General features: G+C 37.1%; 1 protein-coding gene across 2 annotated transcripts in view; it reads left to right on the forward strand.

The window, feature by feature from the left end:
• The window catches only part of SNTG1 (syntrophin gamma 1), a 564,503-nt gene that overhangs the window by 367,982 nt on the left and 171,085 nt on the right, over positions 1 to 25,436 (forward strand). For both annotated transcript variants that reach the window (XM_042924327.1, XM_042924328.1), the window contains exons 10-11: positions 1,582 to 1,712; positions 15,424 to 15,553. In XM_042924327.1, coding sequence (XP_042780261.1) covers positions 1,582 to 1,712; positions 15,424 to 15,553 — 261 coding nt within the window. The remainder of the gene's footprint in view (positions 1 to 1,581; positions 1,713 to 15,423; positions 15,554 to 25,436) is intronic.

Here is a 25,436-nt window from a genome sequence, read left to right on the forward strand (position 1 = left end):
GAAATTGGCATTTTGGAACCCAGGTGGTCTGATTCTGATTCAGAGGCTGAGCCTTCGTCACCCTGTTGTATACTGCCACCTAATTGACCTCGTTTCACGTGGTGACCGTCTATAACATGAGACATCAAGGCCAGAAGCAGGATTAACATGAAACCTACGTTTGTGCCTTTGCAGTCACAAGATAAGCATTAAAACCTAGGTGTCTTGGAGACCAGTCACCAGTAGGGGGCCCCTCACTGGATGGTCTTAGCAAGGCTGCCCTTGCCTTCCTACCCAGTGTCCTCAACAACTGGAAGGATTTAGTAGATATTTACTGGCACAGTGGGTGCATTAACATAATAATGCCAAACAGCATGTGACCTTTAGTGAAAACAGTGGAAGCAATTTTGAAGAAATTAATACCTTAAAATGTTAGAGGTGCCTGACTGGCTTAGTCAGGGGATCCTGGGACTCTTGATCTCCGAGTTCTGGGTTTGAGCCCCCTGTTGGGTGTAGAAATTACTTAAAAATAATATCTTTAAAAAAATGTTAATGATAATATTGAGACTAATGGAGTTTCAAAATCTAGACTAAAATAGAATTTCCTAACATCATCACTCAAAAATTATAGAACCTATAGAATATAAAGAAATCAGATCATGCCTTGGCCCTTACAATCCATGCAAACTTAAATATCAACATTATTCCAGGTACTGCTGCCAGGAAGAAATTTTAAAGTAAAGCTGAAATAATGAAAGAAGCGTGGATCATCATCAAGTGTGAAAAACCCAAATTTTATTCAAATATATGTCTCTTCTATACATAAGGAAAAAGACCCAAACTTCTTTTTTTTTAATTTTCTAATGTTTATTTATTTTTGACAGAGAGAGAGGACAGAGAAAGAGAGACAGACAGAGACAGAGCATGAGTCGGGGAGGGGCAGAGAGAGAGGGAGACACAGAATCTGAAGCAGGCTCCAGGCTCTGAGCTGTCAGAGCCCGACGTGAGGCTCGAACTCACGGACCGCGAGATCATGACCTGAGCTGAAGTCAGACGCTCAACCGACTGAGCCACCCAGGAACCCCAAAAGACCCAGACTTTTAATGAAACTTAAAATACATGTAATCTTAAACCAGCAGTGGTTGATTTAACATTACTTTAAAACAATATAAGAACATACAATTTATTGGGTAATTGAATGAACGACAACTTATTCTTATATTTGTCACTCATTACTTCCTTGTAACTTGTCCCATATTTCCATTCCTGAATGAATTCAGTTCTGTCACCCTTTTATTTTTTTCTCCCTTCTCCCCACTCCATTTTTTCATACGCTTTCCCTGCCATTCTTCATCTGCATTATTCCCTCCTCATTTTCTCATATGGTCCCATTAATAAGGAAGCTGAAAATACAAATTTATTGGTTATGAATATGGATTCCTTTCTGAGGCATTCTATAAATGTCTTTTGATTATTTAGGGGAAAAAAACGATCCATCAAATGGAAAGTATTCATAACATAGGAACTCAAAACACAGAAATGAAAAAAAAAAAAAAAAAAAAAGAAAGAAAAAACCAATACTGATTGTTTGTATTCTTTCAGGACACGTTGTCATGTTCGTCCTGGCCAACATCTCCAGGCTTGAGATGGGAAAAACGATGGTGTGACCTTAGGCTGATCCCACTGCTTCATTCACGTTTCTCTCAGTATGTGCCTGGGACAGACTTGAGTCGGTGAGTTCACACCAGTGAGTTCTGATTTTCTGTTCACTGAAAAGAGGCCTGCAACCAAACTTTTAACATCATATGGCTTACGATTTTTATTCGCAGCACATTTCTAATGGTAGCAAGAAGAACTAAAAAAAAACCCCAATAGTGTAACTCAAACATTTATGGATCTGATGATAAAAGACATCCAGTTAATGCCCTGACTCTGCTACTAACTTGCTATAATGGATTCAGTGTCCTTAATAGATACGGTTTTATTGGGTTTTGTTTATTTATCTTAGTTTTAATGTTATTTTTTTCAAGGAAATTGTATAGTTCTTTTAGATAGCAAGATTTATCTTCGTGTACTTGATGATATTCTCATATTATTATCTTTTTAAATAAGCATAGATCCTACCTGATGTCCTTTTCATTCTTGAATATTTTTCTCTCTTTTTGTCTTGGTCATTTTTGCCATGGGGTTGTAACTTTTATTCATTTATTTTTTCAAAAGCCTAATCTGGGGTTTTGTTGAAGCTCTTCATTATGTGTATGTATTATAAATAATGAGTTTCTGCTTCTTTCTTGATTGCTTTCATTCCATAAGTTCTTAGGCTTGACTTTTTGTTCTTTTAGTTTCTTGAGTTGGATGTTCTAGGGGTCCAGAAACTTCTCTGTAACAAGTGGTATAGTAAATATTTTAGGCCGTGAAAGGCCTTAATATCTCTGGCACAACTATTGAATTCTGCCTTTGTTTCATGAAAACAGCCACAGACATTATATAAATGAATGGGTATGGCTGGATTCCAATAAAACTTTATTTATAAAAAAAGGTGGCAGGCTACATTTGATCTATAGGCCATAGTTTGGCAACCTTTGGTTTGATCGTTAATTTTTCAGACTTTCTTTGCTAATATATGTAGTCAGCACTCTCTCAATATCTCATGCAATAAACAGACAAAAACACTATTAATGATAACACCATTAATGATACGGAGGATCAGAACCCTTAATGAAAAAATATGACCTAGTTAAAATATGTATGATACTGCACTAAAGAAAATGACAGCACACATTCTTTCAAATGAGATATTGAGAGAGAGCATTTCAGTCTCCCACTGTGATGGCAGCTCTGTGTGTTTCTTCTTTTAGTGTGTCAATATTTACTGTATACATTTAATTTTATATTATTTGATATAAATAGATTTAGAACTCTATGACTTTTTGATATATCACCCTTTTATCATTATGAAATATCCTATATCTCTGAAACTATTTCTTGTTTTCAAGAATTACACCAAAGAACTACTGGCGAATATTTACGTCATATATTCTTTTATCCATTTCTTTCAACTTTGATTAGTCTTACTCTTCAAAATGTGTCCTTTCTAAGCTGTATATATTTTTTCTTGTATTTCTTTTTTTTAATTCAAAATAACAACCTCGATCTTCTAGTTGGATTATATCTACCATCTTAGTATTGTTTTCTGTTCAACACTTTCATTTTTTTGCTTTTTATGATTAAACATTTTATCTTGAGATAACTGCATTTTCACATATAGTTGTTAGAAATAGAGATTCTCTTTACCCCTTACCCATTTTCGCAAATGGTGTAACTTCTTGCAAAACTGTAGTCCCATACCACGTTCAGGAAATGGATAAAATCCACCACTCATTCAGAATTCACGTGTGTGTGTGTGTGTGTGTGTGTGTGTGTGTGTGTTGTGTAATTCTACAGAATTTGTTCTCATGTTCACATTCTCTTATCCACCATCATAGTCGCAAACAAGAATTGCTCCAAGAGAACTGTAAGAACCTTTCTGTTACCTTTCTGTAACCATGTCATATTCATCCTCCCCCAGCATGTCCCTGACCTCTGACAACTTATTAATCTGTTCTTCACCTCAATTATTATGTCATTTTAAGAATATTATCTAAATGGAATCTTACATTTTGTAAACTTAATGGATTGAATTTTCTTACTCAGCATCATTCTCTAGTAATTCTTCCAAGTTGTTGCATTTTTCTACTGCTCATTTGTTGTTAATTTCTAATAGTATCCCATGGTATGGATATACTACATTTAAAATATTCACTCCTTGAAGGATATCTGGGTTGTTCCAATTTTGGGCTATTCTAAATTAAAATGCTGTGAACATTTGTGTATACATTTTTATGTGAACATACATTTTCGTTTCTTTGGGGAAATGCTCAAGAGCTCAATTGTTGACTTGTGTGCTAACAGTATATTTAGTTTGGTAAGAAATAGGTACATTGTTTTTTAGAATGGCTGTACCATTTTAAATTCCCACCAGCATTGCATGCAGGATCTAGATTCTCTACCTCTTTGCCAATATTTGGTATTGTTGCCATCTTTTTAGTTTGCATTCTGATAGGTATGTAGCAATGTATCTTTGCGACATGAATTTGTGTGTTCTAATGATGTTGCACTTCTTTTCATGTGCTTCCTTGTCCACAAAATCCTTTCTGGTGAAATTTCTTTTGTCCTTTGACTATATTGTAATTAACTTATTTTTTTACTGTTCAGGTTTGACAGTTTTATTTATATTCAAGAAGAGAGTTCTTTGTCTCAACACACTAGTTTCTGTATTTTATTCCCTTTATCTTTAAAACATTTTTGGAACAATTATATTTTTTTTATTATTTTTGTTTCCTCTATAATATTGACATATATATCTGTGTGTGTGTGTGTGTGTATACACATATATATCCTTTTTTGTTTGTTTTAGTTATTGCCTAAACATTACACCATATATCATAGTCCATCAAAGCTACAATAACAAAATACCACAGACTGGGTGACTTATAAACAGCAGAAATTTATTTCTCACACGGTTCTGGAGGCTGGAAATCCAAGATCAAGTTACCATCATGGTAGAATTCTATGATGAAGGCCCTCTTCCTCATTCAAATATGTCGTCTTCTCTCTGTGTCCACACAAGGTGGAAGGAGCTAGAGATTTCTTGGAAGCTTCTTTTATAAAACACTAATCTCATTCATGAGAGCTCCGCTCTCATGGCTGAAGCATCTCCCAAAGGTTTCACCTATCACTGCCATCACATTAGTCATTAAGATTCCAACATGTAAAGTTTGGGCGTGGGGAAGCAGAGGACACAAACATTCAGACTGTAGTACCATACACGCATGGTTATTGGAGTTTAATACCATTTACTAATTTTTCTTTCTTAAGAAAATGTTAAAAACTTAGAACACTTTAACTCCTTTTTTCCTTTCCTATCGATGGACATATTTCTGATATGATTTTAATTATACATGTATTTTTAATTACTCAAGATATTATATTATTATTTTCATGTAACTCTTCAAATTCATCCTACTTTTAATCTTCCTGTTTTTATTTGTTTCTTCTTTTGGTTTTATTTTTCTTCTGCTTTAACAACTCTCTTAATATTTCTATTAATGATATATATATTTAATACATGTGTTTGTTTTGTTTTGTTTTACTTTAAAAAAATTATACATTTACATGATGTGGAATCACTTAGCTAAAACAATTTATGAGAAAAAATAACTTGTTTGGATGAGTCCAGATGACTCACTACGTTTTTATTTTTATGGTGCCACAATACATCAGCTGCTTTTAGCAATTGAATTAATTACACTCAATAAATATTACAGTAATAAGCAGTTATAAACATAGCACTATTCAGAGTGGATTGCACAGCAATTCAGATTCAAGAGCTAATTTATTGTTCATTCATTCACTCAATAAATATTGATTTAATGTCTGTAAGAGGAGGTGTTGTGTTTGCTTCTTTCCCTGAAGGAGCTCACAGGCCAGTGGCAATTTCAAGAGTGAGGAGAAAAAAAAAAAGGATAAATTACTGGCCAATGATGACAAATATAGGAAATTATTTATCTTGGTTCAAAACCTGGGATGTTATTTGTAAGTTGGTTTTGCCAAGGCCCATAATTTTAACTTCAGTGATAAAATACCTCTCATATTTAATTGCAACAAAGTTGTGTCACTGTCATCTACTACTGTGTAGGCATGAATTAAAACGTCACAATGGTTTTATCAGTGATAGAACAGTTTATGTTCATCTATGGTAATGACCCTGATTTAGAAATATATATATCAGATTTCAATTCTGAAGTGTCATAATGTTGCAGAAAATTGTAATGTTGGGGTATTAGAATGGGAAGTAGAGGTTGTGGGAATTTTGTCTATTTTTAATTATGCTTAATTTTCCTTATATGAGAAAATTGAATATATTGAGTATATAATTTTATATGTATATTATGTACTATATATATTTGAATTTTAGAAAAATAGTATTTATCTCCATGTATCATTCAGTGTTTAGTATGCTTTATGGCTCAAAAGCACTCAATAAATGCTTATTAAATTCGTTTTAATGAGGAAGAATTCCATCTCTCTGTTTTTGAGCAGGACTATCATCTACTGCATGCTTTTCAAACAGTATGGAAATCAATAGTAGTGAAATAAAGTCTCTCGATTTACATGGTTACATTTAGAAATTCCAATGGGTTTCTAAATGGATTCCAGCAGAATTACTCTTGCCTTTCTGAGAGTGCTCAGCCTTTTTCTTCTGAGGTGAGGATATTTGAGTTGGTACCATTTTTTTTAGGCATCTATATATGAAGTTTAGTATCCAAGCAGAGAACAAGGATGGGATTGTGAGAACTTTCATTCACCATGCAAGAGTCTTATCAAATGAATTGTAATGATAAGGACAAATATGAATGTAGCTCAAGTCTACATTCCGCTCATGATTGCTCATTGAAGGATGGGACTTTCTAGGAATGTATAGTTTAGGGGATCTCAGGAGGAAGTGGAACAGGTGATTGCATAAAATAGAAAAGATAAATAGTGGGAAGAAGAGGCCTAACTATAATACTATAAAAACAGAATATATTGTAAACAGGGTTTTAAGGTGAAGAGAGTGGTTGGTTGTACCAACTACAGAAAAGAAATACTGAAAGGACTCAAAAAGTGATTAATTTTGGAGTGACATAGGCTGGAATCATTTCTGGAGTGAATTGGATTGAAAAATAGTTGGTTATAAGAAGAATATTGACAGTAAAGAAAGGGAAACAGTGTATAAAGGATATGCTAGCATGATGAGGGGGGAAAGAGGGACATGAAATTCAAGGCACATCATGGTCAAGTCATGGTTACTGACTGAGGAGAAGGAGTCAATACCAGAGAGGCTAGAAGTGAAGTAGCTCCATTTGGGTGTATCATTACCCTTCCTATTCCATTGTTCTCCTGTTACATGGGGTCCCATACACATGGATCCAGTGTGACTGAACTGCTTGACGCTTCCATTTTCACGGATAGGCCAACAAGTCTACAAGGACTGTGCTTCATGTAAACCAGGAACAACCTATGATTTTCAAAAAATAATTAACATTAAGATCTTACTTGATTTCACCTATCCATGAGCCATACAAGTATCCCTTTGTCTAGCACAATCTTCATATATACTCCACTTCCTCACCCTTGGTTTACAAACTGGCCCCCTTACATGAGGGGCAAGGAAAGACCTAAGAAAGAGGAAGACCACTCCAAATTGGTGGGTGGCAGGTTTAATAAGAAAAGGAACTTACTTATGAGGTTTGTCTTGGGTGGCTGCAAAATGAATAGATCTCTGCACCCACCCAACAGAATCTTAAAGTTGATATGCAGGCTTTAATTGAGTTCAGTCATGCATACCATCCAGATGGTTTCAACAACACCTTACTTTCTCAAGGTGATATCCCTGGAACAGTTCTCACTGAGGGAATGGTGGGCAGAACGTACATTCCTAGGACAGGGCAGGGGGTAAGGAGCCTTCAATAGCCTGGGTCTAGCTTGTGTGTCAACTGGCAATCTTGTCCGCTCCATAACCCCTTCTAATACCTCTTCCTACAAAATTGTCCTGTGGGGTTAATGGAGAAAGTGCAATAACTTCTTCAAGACATATAACTCTCTTGAGGAGCCTGGGTGGTTTAGTCTGGTGAGTATCTGACTCTTGATTTTGGCTCAGGTCATGATCCCAGGGTCATGGGGTAGAGCCCCATGTCGGGTTCTGTGCTGAGTGTGCAGCCTGCTTTGGATTCTCTCTCTCTCAAAGAAAAAAATATAATAAAAATAATAAATAAATAAATAAATAAATAAATAAATAAAATGGATAAGGTGGTTTTTTTTTGTTTTTTTTTTAAATGATAGATAACTCTCTCTCTCTCTCTCTCTCTCTCTCTCTGGAAAAGCTAAAACTTCTTTTGGATGACTCTGGACCAACTTTGCATAGTTTTTTCAGCCTAGGGAAAGTTATCTTGTCGTATATTCCCTACTTATTTCATTTCTCACGTTTACGACATACTTATTGATACTTCAATGATACAAACCTAACAATTACATTTTAACATTTTCTATAACCAGAGAAAGATAGAGTCCCAGTGAACTTGAGTATCTCTAGAAAATTGAAAAAAAATGAATAAGCAATAACCCTTAAAAGAGCATATTCCAGTAGGTTTTAGGTGTAGATAAAAGATTTCTGATTGATAAAATTAAAAAAAAGATATATTTCCTAAACCCCTAAAATTTTAACAAAAGGTACCAGATATATTCAAGAGTTGGAACTCAAGAGTATCTTTTCGGAATGACATAAAGAAAGGCAGGATTCACAAACTGAAGAAAGACAAACTATGGGAGAGATGTTACAAGGAACAGGATTATCCAGTTGTGTGAGATCAATAAGATGACTGCTACATAAGCCAGAGAATCTGCAATGTATATAATGCAGTGAACGTAGAAAGATAGCAAAGTAGATCAGAGGTACTAAGGGTCCTGATAACCAAACCAATTGCATCGAGACTCCTTTGCACAAATTATTAACTTCTCCAGGGATGTCTGACACATTAGGAAGAAAAAGCTTTACATTTAGTTAAATTGAAGTTATTGAGTGCTGGTAATTCATAAGGTAGAACAGCTGGAGATCAAAAACAGCAGGAATTTCTGGGACTGGGAAAAACACAATTGGTATGGATGAACAGAGAACTCAGTCTGGGGAGGAATGCAAATATATGCTGAATGGATTTATGGACAAATACAATTAGAAGGGTTAAAAAAGATGAAAAAGAATAAGATAATTAAGTGGTGATGGAAAGGAAAAGATTATAGTCAAAGAACAAAAAATGTCAGGATTTATGTCTGGCATTGTAACTGTCTTGAATGACAACCATATCTTAAATTATCAAAAGCAATGGCTTGCTAAAATGAAGAAAAGAAAAGAAAAGATAGATTAGGAAGAAAAAAATAAAACATCTGCTTTGTTTGCAGATGGCATGATAATCTATGTAGAAAATAAAAAAGAATCGACAAAATATTTGTGTAACTAGTAAGTGATAACAGCAAGTATGAATGAATATACGTATATAATATATATTATATGTATATGAATCTATACGAGGAAAACTACAAAACTGTGGTGAACAAAATCAAAGGAGAATTAAATCAATGGAGAGATATTCCATGTTCATCTATAGGAAATCTTGATATTGTCAAAAGCCTATTGTTCCTAACTTGATCTTTCGATTCCATGCAATTTCAGTCAAAATCCTAGCAGGTTATTTTGTGATTTTTTTTTTTCTTCAAAGAGTTAGAGCCCAGAATAGCCGATGCAATATTCAAGAACAAGAACGGTTAGACAGCTGATACTGCCTGACTTAAAGACTTAGCGAAATCTGTTGTAATCCAGATGGTGTGGTACTGCAAAATAATAGACAGATCAATGGAACAGAACAGAAGGCCCAGATATAGACTCCAAGGGACACAGTCAACCGATGTTGACAAAGAAGCAAAGACAACACAATGGAGAACAGAGTCTTTTCAACAACTGGTGTTGCAACAACTGGACACCCATATGCAAAATAATGAATCTAGACAGGGACCTTATACCTTTCCTAAAAATCAACCCCAAAAGGATCAGAGAGCTAAATGTAAAGTATAAAACTACAAAAATTTGAGAAGGTAACGGAGGCAAGAACCTGGATAAACTTGGGTGCGGTGATGATTTTTCAATGCAACACTGAAAGCATGGCCTGTGACAGAAAGAATTGATAAGCTAGACTCCATTAAAATTAGTAATTTATGGCTACAAAAGATAATGTCAGTAGAATGAGAAGAGAAGCTATGGACTGGGAGAAAATATTTGCAAAAGACAGAAGATTGTTACACAGAAACGAAAGAAAGAAAGAAAAAGAAGAAAGAAAGAAAGAAAGAAAGAAAGAAAGAAAGAAAGAAAGAAGGGAGGGAGGGAGGGAGAAGGAAGGAAGGAGGGAAAGAAGGAAGGAAGGAAGGGAGGGAGGGAGGAAAGAGGAAGAAAGAAAAATGCAGCTCTTAAAAGTCAACGATAAGAAAACAAACAACCCCGCTAAAAAAATAGGCCAAAAACCTTAACAGACACCTCACCACAGAAAATATGCAAAGGGAAAGTAAAGGCATGAAAAGATGCCCCGCATCATATGTTATTGGGGAAATGCAAATTCAAACAACAATGTGATGCCAGCATACCCATGAAAATGACCAGAACCCAAGACAGTGACAACACTAAATGCTAAGGAGGATGTGGGACTCTAGGAACTCACTCACTGCTGGTGGGAACTCACTATGGTCCAGCCGCTTCGGAAGTCATCCGGCAGTTTCTTACAAAACTAAACATAACTCTTACCATGCGATCCAATAATCATATTTCTTGGTATTTGGATATTTCATATCCATATTTCTCCTCCATATTTCTTGGAGACAAAACTTATGTCCATACAAAAACCTGCACACAGGTGTTTATAGAAGACTTATTCATAATTCCAAAACTTGGAAGCAAGATATCCTTCAGGTGGATGGATATATAAGCTATATATTCCTGATAATGGAATATTATTCAGAACTAAAAGGAAATGGACTATCAAGTCACGAAAAGACATGAGAGTGCCATAAATGCATATTACTAAATGAAATAGTCAATCTGAAATGCCTACATGCTGTGTGATTCCAACCATATGACAGACATCCTAGAAAACGTAAAACTATGGAGACAGTAAAAAGACTAACGGTTGCTGGGGTAGGGGTGTGAGAGGCAGATAGGGGGAGAAATTAAGAAGCTGAGCAGAGAGGATATTTAATGCAGTGAAAATACTCTGTATGATGTTATTATGAATGGATACATGCCATCATACCTTTGTCCAAACACACAGAATGCAGATCCAAGAGTGAACCCTAATGTAAAATATGGACTTTGGGTACTAATGATGTGTCACTCGAGGTTCATCAACTGTAGCAAATGTAGCATCTAGTTGAGGGATGTTGATATTGGGCAGGGAATATATGGGAAATCTCTGTACTTTCCCCTAAGTTTGGCTGTGAACCTAAAACTGCTCTTTAAAAAAGTCTTAAAAATGCAAGAGATGAGGGACAAATGTTGCTATCTTTATTTTACACACAGAGAAATTAGAGGTCAGGAAGTTACATAGAATTAAGTGATTTGCAATAACTTTGCAGGTAATAAATGGAGCGAGACAACAGAAGAGTTTTTTAGACAAGAGGAATACTGGGGAGGGGACGACATAGTTGCATAAAATTGCAGGGCTTGTTTAGGTAATGATGAGTTATTGTGTTTCAAATCATGAAACGAATTGGCTATTTAAACCTTGGAAAATAGGTAACAAAATGGTTTGGGAGAGTTCCTCATGTATTTCCCCCAAAAGTTAAGGTTTTGAACCTGAACAATAAAAGCTCTGATGAGGCATTCAACCAAGGTAGCATGCCCAGAGCAGAAATAATCCTGAACTTGGTGAATGTGAATTGAACTCAACAAGAAATAGAACAAATTGATGTAATCACTAACTTAAGTGCTTTTTAAATTTTTTTTCCTTTCCTTTACCACCCCCCCCCAAATAATTAAGTACCAAATCAAGTAAATGGCCTCTTTTCAACATGGTCTGAGTCAATGCTCTCTCCTGGTATACAGAAAACCACTCTCTGGAAGCAGATTCGTATCATTGTTCACCCTGAGTATTGCAATGCCCTCCTACATCCCTCTTGGCTTTATTATCATCTTTTCCCATCTTCTTAACCACCACAGAGAGATCTATACCAACAGGAGCTTTCCTTCCAATCCTTGAATGTTTCCATTGGCTCCCCCTGACTCTTCAGGATTAGGTAGAAATGCTTTGCAAAGCTCTTAATGATCAGGCTTTACTTTATGGCCAACTACGTGGCCTGTCGCTTCTCCTTATGCACTTCATCCAAACCAAACAGCCCAAGTTTCTCTCAACATGTCCCTATTTGCTTTTGGATGAACTATCTCCTATCTGAATGTTTTCCCTTCTCTTGTGCCTCGAAACCCTTCGACCAGTGAGATCCCAAACTCTGAAGGAATTTTGATTCTCTCTTCCTCAAATTCCATTTTTAAAAAAGTGTCACAGTCTTTCTAATGCCTTTATAAAGCCCTTGAGCTAATTGCTTTCTTTTTCACTCTGATGAGCACTTTATTTCAGTTCCATATCATATCCCTCTTTAGCAGTCTTAATACTGGTAGCCCTCGATAGAAAGTCGGATAGTTGCCCTCTGGGAACTCTGAGCCCCCTGCCCTGCATACATAACCGTCCTGTTCTGAACCTGCCTGCTTCTCCATGCTGATCCGCCCTCTTCCTCACGGGTGTGGGCGATCCAGCCACTCCACACTGCTGTATTTCGGTGTCTGTCGTTCTCAGTCTTTGTGCTTTGAAGTGCCTTCTGTCTCTGTTTTCTCCTGTTCCCTCCTCACAAATTTAACGTCTTCCTACATATGCCTTCATGAGGTAGATTCACCGGTGCGTCAAAATGTGAACTATTAACAGTGTTAATCAGACATGTGTGTAAATTTATATGCACATAAGTTATATTGAAAATTATGTACGAACTTTGTAGTCAGCAGAATATTGTTCACACAAAGGGAAACTAAGCTTGTATTTTTAAAACATGCATTGAAATTCAGCAAAGTTTGAGAATAATTTTCATTGCCAGAGCAATGACCCAGAATCGTTAGAAAAATATAAAAATGTTGAGCAGAGAGCGGAAAGTTAATCTAAATTTGAAACTTCAGGTTATCTAACCCTAATATTGTACCTGGTTTTTCAGCACGTGTGTGTTGTGCACGCATGTGGGTATTCTAAGAATCATAATTCTGTCTGGGTATCCTCAAGACTGCTACAAATACTGTTCAAGTTTAATGACTCACAATACCAAATAAGCAGTTAATGCAGTCTATTGATTTCAAAATGTATACCATCAAATAAGATGAAGCAAAAAAGCTTTTTTCCTCCTGATGATCTCTAGTCAAAGAAATGCATTTTCTAAAAGCTAAAAATAAAAGGCAAAAGCACTACAGTTCTTCCTAAGTGCTTGATGTTAAGTCCACTAAACATTCTCAAATATTGCAGTCGGGACCACATATTAATGGATTATTCACAGGAAAATTATTCACGGAGCTTCAGTGATATATGAAAGTTATCTGGATCTCACCAGTTACTCCATAAATACTTGTTAAATCTGTAAAGTACATGATTCTCATTTTCTTCTAGAGGAAACTACTAAGTGTTCTTCTAGAGGAAACTACTTAGTTCACAACTAAATGAACTAATTTGTCAATACTCTCATTATTTCAATAACGGGCAGAAATGTGACCCAGACTACAATTTTATGATCAGCCTATTTTGGAAGAGGTCATACATAAGCAAAGAAACTATTCAAGTACTTCACTTAAATTCATGAAAGGGTTTCCATCAAATCACTCTGAAAAGTTGAAACAGAATGTAAAAAGTGACATATATGTTAACATATAAGCCTAGATTTATGAAAGATTAGGCCCTCAGAACTATTCTTTCTAGGGACTATGTAACATATGATGACAGAAATTGCAGATTTGATCGAAGTGTATTAACTTTAATCAGCTAAAAATATCAAAAGCCGCCATGATTCATCTAAAGCAGAGAGGACAAATATGTTCAGGACATGCTTTAATTTTTAATCAAAGCAATGGTTATGATTGGTTAGCATTGCTCCATAGCAATGGTTAGCATTGCTCTTAATCAAGCAATGGTTATGATAATCAGAGAGCCGAAAGAAACATATATTTCTAAACGCAAATTAGTTCCCATTTTCCATGGATGGTTGAGCTTTCTAGATATTTTAAATGTCTTCTTCACTGCAGAATATCAAAATTAAATCTAAGAAAGACGTGAAGTTATAATATTCTGTTCATGCTGTGCATATTTTTTCTTGTCACAAATTCAAAAGAACATTACTTCAAAGAGGCAGACAATAGTTGTACTTTCTGAAGTCTTTTCATGTATTTTTAAGAGAAAACAAAACAAAACGAAAAAAGCATACTTGAACCCTTCCCTGTTCCAGTTGAAAGTGCTTGGTCAAGGGTATCGAGCAGATTTCTCTAAAAATGTCAGTAATTTGGATGCAGAGTGCCTTAGAACTGAAAGCTTTAGCTTGTGCCCAGTTCCGAGATATGGACTGGTGTCATGGGAAGAAAAGGTGACACAGGTACTGAATTGAGCCAGATCTATGCTCTGTGGAGTGTCCTTTCTTTGTTTAGGAAAGTGAATCCTGCCTACTACCCACAGATGCCTAGTTACAAAACGCAGAAAACAGAAAAGGTACTTATTAAGAGAAAAAGATATGCATTTATATAATTTACAAGGCCTTTGAATGCTGAACTACAGACCTTTTCTATTTCTTCATAATTGGCTGAGATTTAAATATAGTTTGTGCATTTCCCAAAGGGTATCATGTTGCACAACACACTAATTCTCAAGCCCAAGCCGTTTTTCTAGCTTCCATTCATTTTGAAATTTTTATCAACTCCTGTCCATTAAGCTCATATCTAAATATGCAAGGACTTGATACAGAGAAAAAACAATCATTAAAGCTGTAGGGAGCCACTCTGAACTCTATAGGACTTTGGTAAACAGTTTAGGATGGCATCATTTAATTTCCTCTAACAACAGCAATGGCAACACATCAACAAAAAAGCCCTAAGGATATTTATACTGGCCTTTGGATTTTAAAGAAAAGTTTGGTTGTTATCAAAATGTATGACATGCACATAAATTCAGAGAAAATGTACACCTGAGGTGAAGCTATGAACATCTTGTCCAAATCATCTTTGAGAAGAATAAACGGAGACTGAACATGGTTTACAACCTAGGAAAATTCTGCAGCTCGTGATGTCAGGTGATTTTTATATATGGTGTTTCGTATCTGTGTGTCTTTTTTTTTTTTTTTTTGATCTTTCCATTGTAAATCAGGAAATGCATTGAAAGATGTGAAGAGGAGAGGCTGTCAGCCAAAGTAATAGATAAACGTCCATGTATATTTTTATGGTAAACCAGGAAAAGAATCCTTCTGACATGTCTTAGCTATGCTTCCATTTATATAACATCCATTTTACGACCCAAGTTTTTTTCCGAATGCATCTGAATCTCAAGATAACTTTCTACTAATTCAAAATATGTCATCTGGGTTCATACTTGGTGCTCCATTTAAACTCAGAGATATTTATAAAGAGAAATAAGCAAATACGGATTTGAAGCTCTATTTGTATTGTGGAAGAGAAGACCTTTCCACAGATTCTATTTCGAGTTGCAAACAGATAAATGAGACGATGTTTTGATCTGATTTGTTCTGATATGTCTGCAGGCAAAATGCTTTTCAAGTCATTGCTGTGGACGGGGTCTGCAGTGGGATTATTCAGTGCCTCTCTGCTGAAGACTGTATTGACTGGCTACAAGCAATAGCAACCAATATTTCAAACCTCACAAAGCACAATGTAAGTAGCAATTCGAGGAATATCTGGCCATAGAGTTTCTCAACTGTGGTAAATTTCTCCAGTATATATGTAACTTTACAGCAACTCCTTGGTGTTTATCTAAGAGTGAGCCACGTTATATCCCTCCTGAAAGCTATTCTGCGATACTTATTTGAAGAAACTCACTTTATCTTGAGAGTTTTAGCCCAATATATCAGTTCGAGAATACCTTCACATTCAAGTTTTCATTCCCCAACACCATGAACCTCAACGTGAGTTAAGTAAGTGAAAATATTTAGCATTCAATCACTAAACACTTGTATATGTAAGTAAAAGTATTCTGAACTAAAGCCGTGCTGAATTTCGAGACAGCGTTATTGAGTTTCCTTTAGTGATTTTATAATCGCAGCTGGAACTGTTTGAAGGGGAGGGTGCAAGACTCAGCATGGAGACTGAAGGTCCCTCCTGGGACGATTCTGGCACAGAAATGGTCAGACGATGCATTCCGGGATCCAGCAAACTCCCCCGTTAGTGCCGTGTCTATATTACCAAGAATGGCTTCTCCACCTTTTTCTCTGTTTTTCGATTGCAACTTTTCTTCCCCCATTCTGATCTCTGCCTGATCTCTATCTTCTCATCACTATTCTTTCATGACCTAATCGATCGTTTCCCCCCCTTACTTCTGGCAGTATTGTCTATCAAAACATGCAAAACTGTAAACGTCACTTCATTGAGTACTGATGCAGGTCATTAAAGATTATTCGATCTGATGCAAGATTATTCTGTTGCAAAACCAATACCGGTTATCATCCAAACTTTTGTCTTCGTATGCTCCTCGGAACACAACTCCTCTACGCCGTGTTAGTCCAAAGGAAGATTCAGAGGCCAAGCATGTAAATGGTCAAGCAGAAATATGTAACCCTTTCTCAAACTCACGGACACACAAAACTCTCCTCACCCAAGTGACCCTGCAGACCCAAGTATCTTTGCAGAGATTTTGCTTTCAAATCTAGGCAGGAGCGTGGCCATGCACGTGTCTACTGGGGGCACGTTGAAGGGATTATCTGGGAGAGACAAGGATAGGGATGGGACACGTGGGTGTTCAGCCTTTCCTTGCAGTGCCAAATGGTTTTCAGATGGCTGTCCACTTTGCCCCGTTCACTCTGTGGTTTCAGGTCTCTTTCTACAGATCACCTCAGCACTTGGCGTCATTCTGTCTCTTGAAATTTTGGTTACTTGGTATGTGTGAAAATGAGGTCTCATTGTGGTGTTAATGAAGGGAGAGGATTTTGTTTTTTACTTTTTTTTATGGTGCCTGAATGGGAGCAAATACACCAAGCCTTACTTGGAGACATCGCTCAGCAGGGAGACCTGTTCTGGACTAATCTGGCTTGGGCACGAGTGACCCCCCCCCCAACACCCTGTCTTTGCCAATCTGTTGATTTCATCATATCTAAATTGCAGAAGATGACAAGAGATTTCAGACTGGCAAAAAAAAAAAATGCAGTGCTTCTCTAAGGATTATGCCTCTCCTCCTCTCTTACATTTTTTTTTTTTTTTAGGAATGTTTTTAGGGATAAAGTGCTATGAAGTAAGGACTTTGTATTTCATTACATGCAGTCATTAGAGTGCCTAAAAATGAGCCAAGATCCTACGTTTATGAGAACAAAGTATTTTTGAAAGAACAGAACGTTAAATTTTAAATCCAAAGTGTTTCTCTTCCTACATCCAAATTTGCAATGACCCCAAATCCTAGGAACATTCTCAAGAAAACTGTTTCTTTGGAAAGTTAAGTTTAGTTAGCCTGCTGTGACCCAGAAGACAAGCATATGAAAAGAAAGGGAAGATGCAAATGTGTCTGTTCTCTGTTGGCATAGAGAAGAACAAACCAGATTTTGCTGCTTGTTTTTCACCCTGGTGAGAAGTACTTGCCATGACAGGTGACTTTCTTACCGGATGCTGAGAGGTCCACGTGTCTAGTATGATAATGTCGCTGTGGTAAAGTAATCTAGTTGTTCTTACACATCCTTGTGATTACTGTGTGTCCTTTTGATCTTGTAGTCAGGGCTCGTGCAAAAGTACTACTATCTCAATGAACTCTCGTGTATCTGTAATGCAACATACATGCAGGAAGGTCATTAGGCATAACAATCATATGTGAAAGTTAGGTTGACTTCCGTGAAACACAATGGCTGCCCTGATGATACGACTGATCTCGTTGGTTCCTATGAAGAAAGAAATGGTACAGATTGAGAGGAGCTCGAAAAGCTTTGTGTAACCTAGTTGGATCATTCTAATTCTCTTAATTTTTTATTCTAGGAAAGATAGAAATAGTCCCTTGCAGAAGGATGTAGAAGTATTTTGTTTCTGTCTCTGCAAAGAAATACTTCAAGGGTGTGTGAGCTTATGTAAGTGAAATTCTGGATAGTTTACCTGCTATTAATAGACGCAGAAAGGTAAACACGGAGATAGATTACCTCAGGAAGTTTCATTCAGGAGATTAGGCTGCATAAATGTAAAGTTGAAAAAAAAAGACCAACTGGAAAATGCATATAAAATGTTACGTTAAAATGTAAAAGCAAAAATCATGCTACTGAAAGGATATAAAAATATACATCCTCAAAATGATTAGAAGGAAAAAAGAGAAGTATTAAAATCTCATTATAGAAACTTTTTAATAATGAATCATATTTCAGTAATTGGACTAACTGGAGAATATATGTAGGAGAAGTTTAGAGGAAAGAAACAAACAAAAAAAATCTCTCTACTGGAATTATTACAGCACTGTGCTAACCACTTGCTAATTCTTTGGTTACTGAATTCCAGCAGTAATAATTGTTAAATGGGGAGACGTTCATACCTGCTTTATGTGGAAATTCCATTGTGTTTGCTGTCTGAAAGCATTTTTTGTTTCAGAAGGTCATTGAGTATAATAGTTCAAAATATGTAGGCAAACACTTTCTATTTCAATTTAGCGCTATTCAAGGTGACTCCAAAATATTTACAGTGCATTTAGCAAATGGTATACAGTAGAAGATGCTTCAGGGACCTGCCTTAAATCTGTGCTCGCCCAGAAGCCCATTCATTCTACTTAACTTTTATGCTCACACATTGGAAAGGAAGGAATGGCAGAGGCTACGGTTTACTGGGTTCGGTTCCAGCAAGGCCTAAACCAGCTCTCTCAGGGCATTTGCTGTTATTTTGGGTAAAGTAGACTTGAACAGATTTGTAAACTTTAAATTCCTGAAATTGTGAAAAACTGTACTTGCTTCACGTTAATACTTTTTAAACTTCTTTTTCTCCCTTTTATTATTTTACCAAATACATGACCAAGTGTCTGTACAAAGTTATTAATTTTTATTCCCATGATCCAGCCATATTAAATATGGAAGGTCCTAAAATATGAGGATGTTGTCATGGGGTGAAACTCTTGGGAACCTTGGTCGGGGGAAATGTATTTTGCACGTAGAAGGAATGTGAGTGATTGGGGGCCAACTAGCAGACTTTAAAAGATGACTCCCTATTTTGTCAACGACCTGCCTTATGCAACCCTCTCCCTTGATGCACAGGCTGGATAGTGAGTTGAGAAGCAGGTGCCTCCCTGTCAGAATTTCAGAAGACGTTGCAGTTTCAACCGACCTGATTACAACCTTGTGAGAAACCCAGAGAGAGGGGACCCAGCTAGCATCACCTGGATTCCTGACTACAGAAGATACAAGATAGTAAATGTTTTGTTACGTCACTAAGTGTTGGAGTTACACGTTTCACAGCGGTAGGGAATGACACCTGTTTCCTAGAGTAGAGCCACTGTGACTTAAAATGACCTAAATTTATTTTCTCACGGTTCTGGAAGTCAGAAGTCCGAAGTCCAAGCGTTATCAGGGCTGCATCTGGAGGTTCTAGAGGAAAATCTCTCCTCTCTTCTTCCAGCTTCAGGTAGCAATCAGCATTTCTTCCCTCCGTGGCTCAGGACCACATCCCTGTAATCTCTGCCTCCATGGTCACACCACCTCTCCCTCTGTGTTTCTGTTCTCCTTCATTCCTTCATGTATATCTTTTAAAGACACTAGTCATTGGATTTGGTGTTCACTCAGATAATCCAGGATGATCTCACCCTAAGATCCTTAACTTAATTATATCTACAAAGATCCTTTTCTCAAGAGCACCTGGGTGGCTCAGTTGGTTGAGTGACCGATTCTTGATTTTGGCTCAGGTCATGATCCCAGGGTCATGGACTCAAGCCCTGCGTCAGGCTCCATGCTAAGCCTGCTTAAGATTCTCTCCCTCCTTCTGTCCCTCTCCCCCACTAGCGCTCTCTCTCTCTCTTTTCCTGTCTCTCTCTCAAATAAAATAAAACATCGATCTATGTGTCTGTTCTTGTGCCCGTACCATACTGTCTTGATGACTACAAGCTTGAAGTCCAGAACTGTGATGCCTCCAGCTTTGGTTTTCTTTTTCAACATTATTTTGTCTATTTGGGGTCTTTTCTGGTTCCATACAAATTTTAGGTTTGTCTGTCCTAGCCCTGTGAAGAATACTGGTGTTATTTTGATAGGGATTTCATTGAATGTGTAGATTGCTTTGGATAGTATCGACATTTTAACAATATTTGTTCTTCCTATCCATGAACATGGAATATTTTCCCATGTCTTTGTGTCTTCTTAAGCTTTCTATGGTTTTCAGCATACAGATCTTTTACCTCTTTGATCAGGTTTATTCCTAGGTACCCTATGATTTTTGATGCAATTGTAAATGAGATCAATTCCCTGATATCTCTTTCTGCTGCTGCACTATTGGTGTGTTGGAATTCAACCAATTTCTGTACACTGGTTTCATATCTTGAGACTTTGCTGAATTCGTGTATCAGTTCTAGCAGTTTTTTGGTGGAGCCTTTCAGGTTTTCCATGTAGAATAACATGTCATCTGCAAAAAATGAAAGTTTGACTTCTTCCTTGCCAATGTGGATGCCTTTTATTTCTTTCTGTTGCCTGACTGCCATGGCTAGGACTTCCAGCACTATGTTGAACAACAGTGTGAGAGTGGACATCCCTGTCTTGTTCCTGATCTCAGGGGGAAAGCTCTCAGTTTTTGTCTACTGAGGATAATATTAGCTGTGGGCCTTTCATATGTGGCTTTTATGATGTTGAAGTGTGTTCCTTTTATCCTTACTTTCTTGACAGTTTTTATCAACTTGAATTGAAATTAAAAATAATAGTAATACAAGAAAATTTAAAATCTTGAAATAAAAAATTAAAAATAGAACAAACAAACAAAGGATCCTTTTTCTGAATAAAGAAACGTTTATGAGTTACAGGAATTTGATGTGGATATCTTCTTTTTTTTTGTTTTGTTTAGTGGGGAGGGCGGTCATTTTTTGGCATATTGCAAAAACTAATATGGCAGACAAACAATTTAGATTCAGACATTATATTCTGACTTATTTTCCAAGGGAATGTATCTAATATCAGCTGAGTTTTCAAAGTCTTTATTCTGCACTGTGTGAGAATGAGCCTAGAATTTCTTTCAATTCATGTATCGAATTAGGGTATCCACTTCTCCCTCCTGTTCCTCTCTAGGCCTGGCTCCCAGGGAGTAACTGTCCTTGATCTTCTCAGAAAATCAGAGCTTCTCTCAAATTGTAGCCTCCCGCACTGTCTGGCCTCTCCTCATGATGAAACCCTCCTACAGGGCAAAACAGCATGAAAAAGAAGAGAAAACAAATAATAAGGATCCTTCTATAAAGGGGACCCCTCTTTCTCGTTCCTGTGTTCTAAAGGGTGGGTTTTCTCTTGGGATTTCTAGGTGCCACAGCATTAGTAACAAGCAACTGTTTGACAGCCTGGCATCGGAGCAGGCTTCTGAGCCAAAAAGAGAAAATGCCATGAGCGCCCTCTCCAGAACCCACAACTTACATGGGGCCTCTGGTCAGAAAGGTTAGCTTTTCCCACAGTTTTGTTGTTCATGGTCTAATGTGTCTTGATCCTCATGTCACCTCTGGAAAATAAAGGAAGCAAAAGCAAAACAAAGCAAAAATGGGAAACCCACTATAATTATATTCGTTATTTAATTTTTACTTCTGTCCCCACTGTCCTTGTTATTTTCTCTTGAAAAACGTTCAGGGAATCACCTTTTGTGCTTTGCCCACTGTATTTAGTGATGATCAGTGGGAGACATGAGTTGCAGGGGGCTTTTTTATTTTTAATTTTTTGTCTAAAACTGGAAGCAATAGTTCATTTTAAAAGACATAAATGTAAGCAAAAAGGTAATTGAAGGATATGCGAAGTGTACTAAAAGAAAATAATTGTTCCCCTATCTTGACATATCCTGGAAATATCTTTTCAAGGTCCAAATAAAGGGCACCTGGCTGGCTCAGTCTGTTAAGCACCTGACTCTTGATCTTGGCTCAGGTTAGGATCTCATGGTTCATGAGATCAAGCCCCCTTGGCAGTCTCCACGCTGACAGTCCCTAACCTGCTTGGGATCCTCTCTGTCCCTCTTTCCTTTCCCCTCCCCCGCTCTCTCATGCACACACACTTTCTCTCTCAAAATAAATAACTGTGGGAACGAATAAATAGGAAGTGATAAGCATGTGAATTTAGATGAACATCGTAAAAACAATATTACTTTTTTCTTGAGGTATTAAGATAAATAAACATAATTAAAATATATCCCAAAGCAATAACATGTATGCCCCAAAGAAGTCAATGTAGTTCATATTAAGCCCGATACGTCAATAATAGGTGTTTTGTTGGTTAGAGGAAACCCTGACATAATAGGCAGAGTATGTAACTTACAGATTAACCAAGGAACAGACGAGAAAATAAAATTAACACACTGAAAGAACTCCACAGAAAAGAAAAGGAAAGAAAAATAAAATAGGACAAGCTGGACAGGCAGGAAGCACAAAGTAAGATGGTGATTTAAGTCCAAATATATCAAGTATTTACAATGGAGTTAAATAGACCAAACTGTCTAGTTGTACGGGAAGATTGTCAACTGGACAACAATAATATCAACAAAAGTAACACTTATGTGTTTCTTACAAGAGAAAGTATAAAGTCAAGCTATTAGCACGACAAAAATACAAGTATAGAAGAATGCAGTGCAAACAATGATTAAAGATAGGTGCGGCAGCTTTGTTGATATCGGGTAAGGTGAACTTTATGGCAAATACATTACCAAAGATGGAGGTGGTTGCTTCCGAAGAATAAATATTCAATTCACTCGGTAAAGGAAGTAAAGGCAAGCATTGGCGTCACATGGAATAAAGAGTAGCTATCATCTGCGATCGAGGAGGAAAAAAAAGTCCAATTCCAGAGCTAGAACCACAAAATAGTTAAGGCATATTTATGACAAAAAGGAAAGAAATATTACAGACTGTGAGATCACAAGAGGAAAGGAACTGATTCATGCAGCTCTTCATTTTAGCCTGCAGAGGGTCATTATCACATTTTCCCATCACACGCAGGTAGAAATCTCCCATTAAACCATTCACTGAGCACTGAGTCCGGGATGCCTCCCCAACAACGCCCCAGGAGTGGAGCACACTGGAGTTATCTGCCTATTAAAACCTATCAGCTTCTCTCACTGCAATTCCTTAAGGCCAAAATAGTTCATCTCAGAGTCTCACTATCCGATATCCATCCCATATAGACCCTTTAAATGTTAACCGCCCCACCAAAAAACGGGCAAGCATGCATTCACTTTAAATATTCCTAATTTTGGGGGTGCCTGGGTGGCTCAGTCGGTTAAGCGGCCGACTTCAGCTCAGGTCATGATCTCGCAGTCCGTGAGTTCGAGCCCCGCGTCGGGCTCTGTGCTGACAGCTCAGAGCCTGGAGCCTGTTTCAGATTCTGTGTCTCCCTCTCTCTGACCCTCCCCTGTTCATGCTGTGTCTCTCCCTGTCTCAAAAATAAATAAATGTTAAAAAAACATTTAAAAAATTCCTAATTTTTAATCCTTAAGTTTTAAAAACTAATTGAAAATAAATTAAAAAATATGATTTAGTCTATAACTCAAAACCAGCCCTTAAACTTGTTTTGTTTTATCAGATTTTTACTCTGTGCGTCTGTGATGGGCAAATAAGGCCTCCCTGAAATGCCTATGTCCTAATTTCTAGAACCTGTGAGTGTGTTATGTCACATGGCCAAGAAAGTTAAGGTTGTAGTTGGAATTCATTTTGCTAATCAGCTGACCTTCAAATAAATTGAGCATGCTGGATGATCCTGATGTGTCCAATGTAATCACTAATGTCTTTAAAAGTGGAAGAAAGCAAAAAGAGAGAATTTTGGAAATGGCAGCCTGAGGAGCTGGTCTGACATTGCTGGCCCTGAAGAGGCAGGAAAGGACTGGAACTTGAAGAAATCCAGGAAGCCAGTAGAAGCTGCCAGAGATGAGGGGATGTTGCCCCTCCAGACCCTCTAGAAAGGAACACATCCCTGGCAGCACCTTGATTTTATGCCAGTGTGGCCTGTTTAGGACCTCTGACCTACAGAACTGTAAGATAAGAGATCAGTGTTTTGTTTTCAAGCCACTAAGTTTGTGGTAATTTGTGATTGCAACAAGAGAAAACTAACGCAGCATCTAGATAAACCCATTACATTTCTTTTCACCTCATCCAAATCTCATGTTTTAATCTGAAAAGCATACCTCTGGTCTTAACACATTTAGCTTTTTCCAAATAGCTATAAAATGCACTTGTTAAATTCTAAAAATTTGGAATCATTATCTGGTTTTAGAATGGCTATGGAGAAGAGGTCCTGGCCATGCTGTCCACCATAGATGATTCCTGTGGACGTCTATTATCTGGCCATACTTCCCTGTCCCTCATAAATCTCTACGTCTCCTAATAGGTGTCTGATAAACGAATGTGGTTTTTTTTTTGTTCTTTTTTGAAATAAACCTTCTTCATCTAACTCACTGAATGACTACCTAAGAGGCAAGAGTAGAAAAGTGCAGTGGACCAGAGAGTCAGGAATAAATAGACTGTAATGCATATATCTGATTGCAAATCAAGGCAAATACATTTGAATACATCTATATTGCCCAACAGCCATGACTGTCTTATGAACATTTTTACGTGCGGTCCTCAAACCTTCTCGTTAGAAGGGACCGTGGAGATCATCTAGTCCCAGCTCCCACCCAAGTACGAAATATCTCCTGCCACAGTCCCTTCGGAGGACTCTTTCTGGAAATCTTTCAATGACAAGAAAGCCACGGCTTCACAATGTGGTCACCAAATCTTTGACAACTCGGTATCAGTAAATCTTCCTTAGGCTGAATAAAATTCTCTCTCCTGTAGCTTTTATCCATTTGTACTAGGTCTGCCTTGGGAAAGCCACACAATAATTGAAATTTCTCTTTTACTTGGCAACTCTTCAAATATAAAAGGGCAAGTATTGTATGCCACAGGCTGGTTTTTTGTTGTTTTTTTTTTTCAGTGGAAATATCACTGGTGCCTTCCTCCCCAGGCTTTCCCATCCTGGTCACTGCCCCTGGACACAGAAACCCTTTAGAATAAGTAGAGTATTAATTACATATTTAAGTTTTCATTACTGACATTACCATGAACTCCAGTTTCTTAAAGTTTCATTATAATCTTGGCATGTATTTATTGAATTTTCAGCATTCATTTACATGGAATCATATACTGAAAACATTCAATGACATTACATCTTATTATAATGATTGATCAAAGTTTGTGTTTTCTCATTAACTGATATTATATACTACATTAGCAGTAGGGAAAAAAATTCAAAGTTTAAGTGTGTGTTTTACGTCTAAACACATTTATGAGTCAGAAAACCTGGTTCTTGATTTGGTGGCACAAATTACAAAATACTCCAAGTGATGCGAGCAACCTATACTCAACCGTTTAAGAAAACGTTCAGTTCCTAGGTCTCTT

This window comes from Panthera leo, chromosome F2 (genome assembly GCF_018350215.1).
Source record: "Panthera leo isolate Ple1 chromosome F2, P.leo_Ple1_pat1.1, whole genome shotgun sequence".
Taxonomy (NCBI): domain Eukaryota; kingdom Metazoa; phylum Chordata; class Mammalia; order Carnivora; family Felidae; genus Panthera; species Panthera leo.